This window comes from Macaca mulatta, chromosome 2, assembly GCF_049350105.2.
Source record: "Macaca mulatta isolate MMU2019108-1 chromosome 2, T2T-MMU8v2.0, whole genome shotgun sequence".
Classification (NCBI taxonomy): domain Eukaryota; kingdom Metazoa; phylum Chordata; class Mammalia; order Primates; family Cercopithecidae; genus Macaca; species Macaca mulatta.
This window is the reverse complement of record NC_133407.1, coordinates 90,787,773-90,800,315: the sequence shown is the minus strand read 5'-3', so window position 1 is coordinate 90,800,315 and position 12,543 is coordinate 90,787,773. Positions and strand designations below refer to the sequence as shown.

The following is a 12,543-nucleotide window of genomic DNA, read 5'->3' as shown; positions in this document are numbered from 1 at the left end:
GGTTTGCAGAACGAGAAGAAACTGAATTACCAGCAATTTGAGGCAGTGCTGTCAGACAATCTGGTTAATTTATTTCCAAATAATTAACTTGAGGACCTTAATTATGTAGATTAATTATCAGCCATCATCATCTTCATTATCACCATGTTTACTGCCACCGAGAGCACCTTAAACAGAGCCACAGATACTGCTCAAAGTCAGTTTAAAATCTGAGTCGGATCTTCCAAGAGTTTGTGAATTAAGCAGCAAAGACGAAGATGTGGTCAAGAAAAAAAGCACAGGCAAATGAACTTCCAACATTAAACTAAGGATACCAGCTTAATGGCAGATTCTATTGCTTGTACTTTTTCGCCATGCAGACTTATTTAATCAGCTTTTGCATCGCCATCCCATAAATAAAGCTTGCTGAAAAATGATTTCTTCATAGTCAATATTTTAATTATTATAAATCCCATAGTCGTGAAATCATACTTTAAAAACAAAAAATTAAAACAGTAATTTCAGTTTCATAGAACTTTATTGATGCAGAATATAGTAAGCTAATTGTTCACGCCTTTCAAACTCCACAAATATTACCAATTTGTCAGTCACATGTTTATTATCTTCTTTGATATGCAATATCCAACTCTATTTTAACATACTTTTCCCCTTGTGGGCTTGGCTGTTCACTATCACTCCAAATATTTCAAGTTTGACAAAAGCATGGACAGGTACTGGGGTACAGGGAGAGAGCATCAGCTTGGGTTCAAATCCTGATTTCATCACTGGCTAGTTGTTGGGCCTTTGGAAGTTGTTGAAAATCTCTCCGTTATTTAAAAAGTCTCAGTTTCCTCATCTGTGAAGCAGGCATAATAATCTCTATCTTAAGAGAACACAATTAAAACCTGCAGTACACAGTAATTGCTTCTTAAATGTTAATTCCTTTGTTCATAAAAAGTAGCAAAATGTATTGAATTATTTGCTGAGAGTAAATAGAAGGTGAAAGAAATGCATTACACTTCACTTGCCTTCAGAATTTCAGGACAGCTGGCTGTTGACAATTACCATATTCCTGTAGGGCAACAAAACTCTTGGATTTGGTCCTGGGACAGAAGTTGCAAGACCAAATCTCTGCCTTTCTGCACTTTCACATATAGAATTTGAAATGACATGTGAAATTTTACAGTGTTAAAGAAATGATCTTGCTGAAAGATGATTCAACTTGAAAGCAAATGAAAAATAATTTGATTAAACCTTGAGAAAAAGCAGTGAAAACCTAGAGATGATCAAGTAACGTAAATTTTCAGTTAATTTGCTTGGTGTCGTGATGAGCACTGGGACTTGTTTTTTAAATGCTGACAAGGCAACATTAGTTGCCTTCTGGGCTATAATTTTAGTTAAATATCATATAATTATTTTTTTCCATAATTAAGGTAACAATATATTACAAAGCATTTGGAAAGTAGAGCAGTAAAAACCATGCTATTTCTTCCAGGCTTTTGCCTATGTATATTTTTTGTGGCTGCAATCATAGTTTGTATGCAAATTTTCAACTTGCTTTTTTCAGTTAATATTATGTCAAAGCATTTTAAAGTGCTAAGTGGTATATTACATTCAGTGATTTATTTAGCAGATTTTCTATTGTGAATTTTCAAGTCGCTTCCCAACTTTTGCTGTAATATATAATTATTGTGAAGAACAACTTTGCTTTTGAAATTTTTAAAATAATTTTTATCTGTGAGGCAATTGAGGTTTTAGAAGGAGAATAAAAGTATCAGCTCTGAAAACAGTATTCAGGCAAACCTCCTTCAGATTCTTCTCCTTGTGCCTTACCAACTTTTATCAATTGTATTTTTTAATTTTTATTTAATTTTAATTTTTATTTTGTTATCAGTTTTTCACAAATTTCCTTCAACCAAATTGATCCTGATTTCTATCAGATTCTGCCTGATTTGCAACTTGCTTCTGTTGCAATATGCTGGTAAAGGCAGTTATACTTAAAATTTAGCTTCACTTAACCCAAATAATAGTGCAAGGTCATGGGAAAGAGGAAGACTAAATATTTAAAAATGACTAGAGAATTTTATGAATACATTTACTCCCTAAACCCAAGTGAGAGGACTGGATTGAGTTGCACAATGGTCATCTTGTCTTTTCTTAATGCTGCCTTTGCCCTTTATCTTTCTTCTTATTCCCTCATTTTTCCCTTCCCCCAGACTATTCTTCCAGTGATTTTTGAGGGCTCAGTGGATTTGTCTGTCCTCTTTTCTTCCTCTCATAGTTTCTGTTTTCCTTCCCTGCCGTATGTCCAGTACCCAGAAATGCAGTTTTCATCACTTTGGAAGAAGAAACTGAATTGCCAGTGGTTCTCAGTATTTATTATTTTATTAATTATATTTTATTATTTAATTTTTATTATTCATTAATAAAATTAATTCAGTTAATAAATTATTATTAATACATTTGGTGCTCAGTATTTATTGAACGCCGTGTGCCAGGTTACAGTGCTAGGTGCTGGAAATTCAACAACACAGTCTGTTTGGCTAAAGAGGCTGATGGGAGTGGTGGTTCACATTGGATATCTGAAGGCAGAGCTGGAGTTAGCTAAGCAAAGAGCTCGTGACATGGGAATTTCTGACAGGGAACAACTTTTGCAAGGGTATGTGCTGAAAGCAAACATGTAAAGTGCAAAGAGAAGGAAGGCCGAAGTGTCTGAAACCCTACTCCTGTAGTGTAGAGTCCGTCCGCACATTGCAAAGCGTAAGGCTCAGTTGCCTACTACTTTCCTGTCAGTATCCTCTTTGGAAAGTCAGGTTAAATGCTTCTGAAAAGTTCCCAGAATCCCAGTGTATTTACCTTTTTTCATCATGTCTATAAGATGAAGAGGTCCGGCCACTGGTCCATATAAACATCTTAGAGAATGTTGGTCCAGGGTCTCCTTTCCTTACGGTGGATGTCCTGGAGGAATGGCAAAAAGACCTAAAAGAGGTACACACGGAAGTTAACAGCATCGAATAGCTCTCGGTGGATGGACTCTTACTTAACAACAGGGTTGTGGTGCCATAGGGGCAGTGGTTCTCAATCCCGGCTGCATATTAAAATTGACTGGGAATTTTAAAAAAAACACTGGAGCCTGGTCCTCTCTCAGAAATTTGCATTCAATCTTTTTAAAGCTTCCTTAGCTGATTGTAATGCACTGCTGGGATTGAGAATTACTGCCTTAGGAAAACATGGTTTTCTAATTGATGTTAAAGTCACATTTTCCCCAAAATATCTCCTTCAAAATGTCACTTTGGTACAGTTTCACACTCTTTACTATGCTGTATTTTTCCAAAATTTTAGTTCAGATTTGGATACTAAAATTTGACTTCTTCTTTTCAATCTGTTTTTTTTTTTTTTTTAAATGCTGACAAGTGTGACATGTTGGTGATGAAATGTCATCTTTTAACCGTGCCCCACTTTTGCCGCTGTTGTGGCATCTGCCCATGGCAGTTGAGTCTCTGCCTAAGAAAATTACAGCATCAGTGGCAGCTGATACTCTCTGGCTGCTGGAGAAGCCAGGTTTGTAGGATCTAGAGTCAAGATATATTAAGAATGTTGTGGGTTTTTTTTTTTAATTGTTACTATGACTTGGCTTTGGCAGATGTTCTTTCCTCTCTAAGCACAGCACTAAAAGTAGTTAGCTATTATTATTTGTTTTCCACATAATAATAATTTTCTTGGGAGTTATGAACATTAAATAAAGAAGTCTTAATCATATATAAAAGTTAAAATGATATTTAACACATTAGAACCAAGGAAGGAAGACTGGTGATTCCTTCATGGATGCAGTCATTAGTGGCTTTCAGTATGGTTAAGCACAATACTAATGATAAGCGTGAGACGGGAAATAACATTAGCTACTGTATACCATATTCTCTACTATATGCCATGCACTTTGAATATATTATTTATGCACATACGTATTTCATGAAATGCATATGCATATATCTATGTTATGCTTATACAATGAAAACTCTGCAAGGTGGGTAGTGATATCATTTCCAGATTCTAAATGATGCTTTCAGGAGTTTGAGATTTTTGCTTACAGCTGGAACAGGTAGAGCCATGCTTCAAACCAACATCTACTTGCCTTCAATTCTTTTAGTTTTTAAATTAAAAATATATTCTTTAGACATGAGAACTTGCTACATTTCTCAGGCAGAAATGCAGCAGCTATTCCCATGCACAATCATAGCTCACTGCATCCTCAAACTCCTGAGTTCAAGAAATCCTACCTCTGGCCAGGCCCGGTGGCTCACGCCTGTAATCACAGCACTTTGGGAGGCTGAGGCAGGCGGATCATGAGGTCAGGAGACCGAGACCATGCTGGCTAACATGGTGAAACCCTGTCTCTACTAAAAAGAAAAAGTTAGCCGGACGTGGTGGTGGGTGCCTGTAGTCCCAGCTTCTCGGGAGGTTGAGGCAAGAGAATGGCATGAACCCGGGCGGCAGAGATCTCGCCACTGCACTCCAGCCTGGGTGACAGAGCAAGACTCTATCTCAAAAACTAACTAACTAACTAACTAACTAAATAAATAAATAAAATAAATGCTACCTCCTCAGCTTCCCCAGTAGTTGGGACTACAGGTTCTTGCCAATGTGCCTGGCTTGGCTTCAGCTCTGTAATGTGCCTATGAATGACCTAAAGATTTGGGCCAGTTGTGGTGGCTTATGCCTGTAATCTCAGCAATTTGAGAGGCTTAGTAGGGAGGATCACTTGAGTTCAGGAATTTGAGACCAGACCTGGCAACATAGCAAGATCCCGTCTCTACATAAAATTAAAAATAAAAAAGTTAGCCATGTGTTGTAGTGTGTGCCTGTAGTGCCAGCTACTCAGGAGGCTAAGATGGGAGGATAGCTTTAGCCTGGGAGTTCCAGGCTGCAGTGAGCCGTGGTTGTGTCACTGCACCACTCCAGCCTGGATGACACAGGGACATCCTGTTTAAAAAAAAATTGTTACAATGCAAATTCTGCTTTAGAGGGTCTTGGGTGGAGCCTGAGAGCCTACCTTTCTAACAAGCTCTCAAGTGATGCTGATATTGCTGGTCTGCAGACAACACTGAGTAGCAAGGGATCAGAGCATGCACTCATAGTAAGTGGTTGGTTATGGGCCCAGTTTTGTCACTAACTAGCTGTGTGACCTTGAGAAAGTCACTTAACATCTCTAGGGCTTACTCTGTACCATGGAGAGTTTGAAACTGTTAGCTTCTAAGATTCCTCTCAGCGCCAATATTTTGTGATTCAATAAATTGAAGAATGGATCTAAGCATATACTCTGTTGTTGTGTATTTACTTTCTGGGATTAGGTGTGGGAATTGATCTCCTTTTATAACCCTTGGGTCAGCATCAGAGCTATGAGGAACAGAGACTGTAGGAGGTAGAACAGAGGCTGGGAGTTTAGTAACCAGTATAGATGCAAGAATTCATACATCTACCCTTGTTCTGGGATAATGGCAGGAATCAAAGGATTCACCTGAATGGATGTCCTAGACTCTAGACTTAGAAAGACATAGAAATTACATCTGCTGTCTGTTTAAATGGCTTAGGTCTGGATTGTTTAAAGTCATTTATGTTTCTTTTTGAGCATCTCTAAAATATCAAATAGAATAGGGACTACATCCATTATTAAAACCAGTTAACTTTCAGGAAATAAGAATACTTTTAATCTAAATTGAATGAATTACTTCATAAGAATGAGGATTGGCTTAAACTTTCAAGAAGTTATTTCAACTTGGACTCCAGTAGAATCCTCTGATTGCTTTAGTCATTCCTTCACAGGGTTTGGTCACAATTTGAGTCTAGGTAAACCAATAAATTCCTGAGTGCTGTCCTGTTCCTGGCTATTAGGCAGCATTTAATAGACACATCATACAAATTATAAGTGTTTTGAAACTACAAAGTGAAAGGCACTGCAGTGATTTCAGTACATTTAGAATATTTTTCAGACTGTGTGTCATTATTCCAGCACTGTACCTTTGCTCTGTTTTAAGATGATATAGAAAGTGGGAGATGAAAATATATTTATTCTAATGAACTGTCTAAATCTTGTTGGAAAGGACTTAATGACTCCTCAGTTTATCCCAAAAAGTGGATTTGGAGTGTTTCCACCCTAGTTTTCTTTCATAAAGACAAACCATTATTTAAAACCTGCTAAAGTCATTGTTAATTAAAACAAAAGGAAGTATCTGCTTTAAAGGCAATAGTGTAAAGGTTCTGTGCAGGTTAAAAAAAAATTTCCGGGCTTCAAAGAAACACCTAGAATTCCAAATGTGTTAATGGAAGCTGGCTTGGAAGTTCTTTCCCAGCTCAAAGACAGCTCTTCTGAACACCTTAAGAAATTAATTCAATTTTGCTCATTTTATAGGACAAGAAACTTTTCATTTGAATTGTGATCAGGATAGGGATATAGAGACCGAAAAAGAAAGTACTTTATACAATTTTGTAATTTGGAATCCTAACATAAAATAGAGATATGCGTTGTATAGTGGCTGCACAGAGCTGTGGGCAGTGAGGAGAGGAAACCTGAATCTAATTCCACTATTAAATGATCTAGGAACTGGAGTGAACCTGGCAGAACCATTCCTATATAACTGCAGATGAGTATGATGTGAAAATTCAAAGCTAGAAGATACAATCTCAGCCCTGAGTAAAAGGAGGGAGTCAGTGGGAATGGGATCATTTCCCTGTCTCAGAAATTTATAAAGGGCCCTTTCCATTTCTCAAACACACACCTTGCTAGTTTCTATTTCCATGATTCGGTTCGGCCATTCCTTCTGTCTTCATGGTGAATGAGTTACCCTGTTTCAAAGCCATCTCAGATGACCCTCTTCTGTGAAGTCTTCTCTGACCCATATGAACAGCTTCTTCATCTCTACTCCCAGTTCTCGGTACTTACTTCTGCTAAGGCAAGGCAAAATCTATCCTGTTTGTGTGCAAATCTGCCTCCCATGCTAGGTTATAAGCATCTGTAGGGCAGGACTCTGTCTTATTCACCCTTATAGCACAATCCAGGACACATGGTATCACACTGGTTGTATTTGCTACCTTGACCATCTAAGTAGCAATTGGGAAATGTGGCCATTTAGTATGACTTTGGCCTCATGCACTGTGACTCATCTGCTGGGTGCAGTTGATGTCTCCTTTCTGATCCTTCTCTTAGCTTGCACTGAATTTCATTCTTCTTACTCTACTTCTTTTCTTTCCTTCTCTTGATTGTCCAGCTCCATCTATCCCTTTCATTGGCTTGGAGAGAAAATTTCTATTGCTTGGTGAAGTATCATTCACTAAGGTTTTCTTTAGATAGGGCAGCATGGCCTGATGAAAAGAGATGAGTGAGAGCAGCAGATGGGGCCATTTGTTTGTTTGCCTCCTGGCATCACCATATGCCAACTCTGTGACTTTGGACAAGTCAATTTAACATCTCTGAGTTTTTGTTTCCTTGACTGTAAAAATGGGAATAATAATATTTGCCTTTCTACGTTGCTTGGGAGACTAAATAAAACAATACATGTAAAAGTGTTTAAAGTAGACCATGAAACATAATAACATAATAATTGGTTAGTGGCACACACTAACCGATAGGTTACTTCTTTTTCACCCCATTATTAAACTTAAAAACAAATGGATTGAATTTTTTCCTTTTGTAAAAAATTCAATTAAGTCACTTCGTGCTTGTACATTTAGACTATTGACTTTTTTTTTTTTTCTTATGGGTCAGTGGCACTCAATAGAGGAAAAGTGGTTTTCCGAGATATAGGGTGATAAAATCTGAAGTACTTTCTCATTAGCATTAAGTTCGGATACCCATTCTGAGAGAGAAAAACATAAAGACGGTGCCTCTGAATGCTGGCCACACATGCTGGCCACACATTAGAATTATCTGGAAGAACTTTTAAAAAATACTGATGCCTGGGTCTCACTCCAGACCAATGAGAACCTCTGGGGGTGAGTCTCTGGCATTAATGTATTTTTGGAAGCTGTCCAGGTAATTGTGATGGGCAGCCGAGAAACACGACTATAACCTCTCAGGTTCTGATTTCATTTAAGTTTTATTATTTATGGATACTCTTTCTGTTTCTAGAAGCTTCTGCTGGGTGCCACTTTGCAGTGGCTTCTCACTTCCTACCAGTGCTGAGGCCTCAAGGTGACAGCTGCAAGGGCAAGTGAGATATGGGGTAGGAAAAGAACAAAGTGGTTGCAGTTTTCTGGTGTCAGTGGCCCTGAGTTACGCATTTGGGATAATCTTAATGAACTCTGCTTTATTAAATGAGCAAGCAGGAGCCCATGGAACTATTTAACACATAATTACATGCCTAATCTTGCATAAAACTGTAACACTAATGACATCACTCTGGCAACTCAAAAGGTCACTCTAAGCACAGAAACTTAGGGTTGCTTCTAATGTATGAGACTTTATCTTTGTAGGCGGTAAATTATATGTTCTCCTTAGGAATTGAGTTGTTTTGGCTTCAGGACCTTCAGGGAAGAAGCTAAATATATGGTGATAATTTTAGACTAATTAAGAAAATATTGGTGCATCTTATTACAATCTATTTTAAATGTCATTGGGATATTTTCCCTCCAAATCCACTACATACTTTACTTTGTTTTAGTTCATTCATTTGCCAAACATTTATAAGTCCCTCTTACATTCCAGGTGCTGTCCTAGGTACTGTGGGGACCAAAACATTCAGATCTGCTTCTAAGGAGTGCAGTCCATGGAAGAGTCAGAATAACAAATCAACATCTGTACTACGCCAGACCAGCTCCCTTCTAAGATTTCTATGACTTCCCAGCAGGTATGTATAATGTTGTCTCTCCACATTTACCTAAGCTCTCAGCTTGCTGAATTTGATATTGTTGCTCATTTACTTCTACTCTAAAGAGAAATGTTGTAAATGCTTTGCAACCTTGACTTAGAGGACAATGATCTCTCTCGGCTTTCCTTCTCATTATCTAGCTGCTCCTTCAATTTCTTTTGTGGATTCTTATTTCTCTACCTACCTCTTAAATGTCAGTATAATTTTGGGAAATAGTAAGTACCACTGAATAGTCTCTTGATAATGCTTCATAATAAGAATGAAAAATACTTTTCTCTCCCAATTTGATGCCTAGAAGATTGAGTGAATAGCCCTGCTTGCTGCCCAGTTGTAGAGGAAAAGAAGAGTGAATTGCAGAACACTATTGTCTTTTGAGAAGAATGAAATAAGAGATAATATATTCTTTGGATTTTTATTGCAGACTGCTTTTCTGTCTTTCTTTTTAATTTTTATGGGTGCATGGTATTGCATGTATTATGGGGTACATGAGTTATTTTGATACAGGCATCCAATGGGTAATAATCCTATCAGGGTAAATGCGGTATCCATCACCTTGAGCATTTATCATTTCATCATGTTACAAACCATCCAATTATTACTCTTTTAGTTATTTTAAAATGTGCAATAAATTATTGTAAACTGCAGTCACCCTGTTGTGCTATTAAATACTAGATCTTATTCATTCTATGTAACTATATTTTGTATCCATTAACCATCCTCATTCCATTTCCAACTCTCCTTCCAGCCTCTGGTAACCATCCTTCTACTCTGTATCTCCATGAATTCAATTGTTTTAACTTTTAGCTTCCACAAATGGGTGAGACCATGCAAACTTTTTCTTTCTGTGCCTGACTTATTTCACTTAATGTAATGACCTCCAGTTCTATCTATGTTGGAATAAATGACAGGATCTATTTTTTTATGGCTGAATAGTACTTCATTGTGTATATGTGCCACATTTTCTTTATGTATTCATCTGTCGATGGATACTTAGGTTGCTTCCAAATCTTGGCTATTGTGAATAGTGCTGCAACAAGCATGGTAGTACAGGTATCTCTTTGATATACTGAATTGCATTCTTTTGGGTTTATCTAGCAGCGGATTTGCTGGATTATATGGTAGTTCTATTTTTATTTTTTTGAGGAACCTCCAAACTGTTCTCCATAATGGTTGTACTAATTTACATTCCCACCAACAGTGTACAAGGGTTCCCTTTTCTCCACATCCTTACTAGCATTTGTTATTCCCTGTCTTTTGGATAAAAGCCATTTTAACTTGGGGTGAGATGATATCTCATTATAGTTTTAATTTGCATTTCTTTGATGACCAGTGATGATGAGCACTTTTTCATATACTTGTTTGCCATTTGTATGTCTTCTATCAAGAAATGTCTATTCAGAACTTTTGCCTATTCTTTAATCAGATTATTAGATTTTTTTCCTGTAGATTTGTTTGAGCTCCTTATATATTCTGGTTACTAATCGCTTGTCAGATGGATAGATTACAGATATTTTCTCCCATTCTGTGGGTTGTCTCTTCACTTTGTTGATTCTTTTCTTTGCTATGCAGAAGCTTTTTAACTTGATGTGATCTCATTGGTCAATTTTTGCTTTGTTTTCCTGTGTTTTGGGGGTATTGTTCAAGAAATCTTTGCCCAGACCAATGTCCTGGAGAGCTTCCTCAATGTTTTCTTACAGTGGTTTCATGGTTTGAGATCTTAGATTTAAGTTTGTAATCCATTTTGATTTGTTTTTTGCACATGGCAAGAGATGGAGTCTGGTTTCATTCTTCAGCATATAGATACTTAGTTTTCCCAGCACCATTTATTAAGAAGACTATCTTTTCCCCCAATGTATGTTCTTGCTACCTTTGTTGAAAATGAGTTTAATGTAGATGTGTAGATTTATTTCTGGGTTCTTATTTTGTCTCATTGGTCTATTTGTCTCTTTTTCTTCCAGTGCCATGCTGTTTTGGTTACTATAGCTGTATAGCATAATTTGATGTCAGATAATATGATTCCTCCCGTTGTGCTCTTTTTGGTCAGTATGGCTTTGGCTACTCTAGGTCTTTTGTGGTTCCATATAAATCATGGGATCATTTTTCTATTTCTGTGAAGAATGTCATTGGTATTTTGATAGGGATTGCATTGAATCTGTAGATTGCTTTGGGTAGTATGGACATTTTAACAATATTGAGTCTTCCAATCCATGACTATGGAATATCTTTTCATTTTCTGTGAACTCTTCAAATTTTTTGCATCATTGTTTTATAGTTTTCATTGTAGAGTTCTTTCACCTCTTTGGTTAAGTTTATTTCTAGATATTTTATTTTATTTGTAGTTATTGTAAGTGGAATTACTTTCTTAATTTCTTTTTCAGATTGTTTGCTGTTGGCATATAGAAATTCCACTATTTTTGTGTGTTGATTTTTGTATCCTGCAACTTTACTGAATTTGTTTATCAGTTCTAATAGGTTTTTGGGGAAGTCTTTAGGGTTTTTATAAGATTATGTAGTCTTCAAACAAGGATAATTTGACTTCTTCCTTTCCAATTTGGATGTCTTTTATTTCTCTCCCTTGTCTGATTGCTCTAGCTAGGGCTTCCATTACTATGTTGAATAACAGTGGTAAAAGTAGATATCCTTGGTGTGTTCCAGATCTCAGAGAAAAGGCTTTCACTTTTTTTCCCATTCAGTATGATATCAGCTATGGGTATGTCATATATGGCCTTTCTTATGTTGAGATATGTTCCTTCTATGCCTAGTTTTTTGAGAGTTTTTTAATCATCAAGGGATATTGTATTTTATTAAGTGCTTTCTTTTTGAGTCAGTGACTAACATCACATTGTTTATTTTAATTTATTTTTGTTTTTTCTTTTTTAATTTTAATTTTTAAGTTATGGGGTACAAGTACAGGATGTGCAGGTTTGTTACGTAGGTAAACATGTGCCATGATGGTTAGCTGCACCTATCAACCCACCACCTAGTAATTAAGCCCAGCATGTATTATCTATTTTTCCTAATGCTCTCCCTCCCCTCCCCTCACTCCCTGACAGACCCCGGTGTGTGTAGTTCCCCTCCTTGTGTCTATGTGTTCCCATTGTTCAGCTCTCCCTTATAAGTGAGAACATGCGGTGTTTGCTTTTCTGTGACCGCATTAGTTTGTTTAGGATAATGGCATCCAGCTCCATCTATGTCCCTGAAAGGAACATGATCTTGTTACTTTTTATGGATGCATAGTATTCCATGGTGTATATGTACCACATTTTCTTTATCCAGTCTATCATTGATGGGCATTTGGGTTGATTCCATGTCTTTGCTATTGTGAATAGTGCTGCAATGAGCCTACCAAACAAACAAACAACAACAACAACAACCAACAACAACAACAAAAAACCCAAAAACCCAAAAAACCGAGGACCAGATGGATTTACAGCTGAATTCTACCAGAAGTACTAAGCTGATACGCTTTCTTCTGAAACTATTCCAAACAATTGAAAAGGAGAGACTTCTCCCTAACACATTCTATAAGGCCAGCATCATCCTCATACCAAAACCTGACAGAGATACAACAAAAAAAGAAAACCTATATCCCAATATCACTGATGAACATACATGCAAAAATTCTCAATAAAATACTGGCAAACCGAATACAGTAGCACATCAGAAAGCTTATCCACCACAATTAAGTTGGCTTCAACCCCGG

General features: G+C 37.0%; 1 protein-coding gene across 3 annotated transcripts in view; it reads right to left on the bottom strand.

The window, feature by feature from the left end:
* The window catches only part of KCNMB2 (potassium calcium-activated channel subfamily M regulatory beta subunit 2), a 295,239-nt gene that overhangs the window by 33,103 nt on the left and 249,593 nt on the right, over nt 1-12,543 (bottom strand). For all 3 annotated transcript variants that reach the window (NM_001194444.2, XM_028843331.2, XM_015131555.3), the window contains 1 exon segment: nt 2,836-2,958. In NM_001194444.2, coding sequence (NP_001181373.1) covers nt 2,836-2,891 — 56 coding nt within the window. In that variant the 5' untranslated portion in view covers nt 2,892-2,958.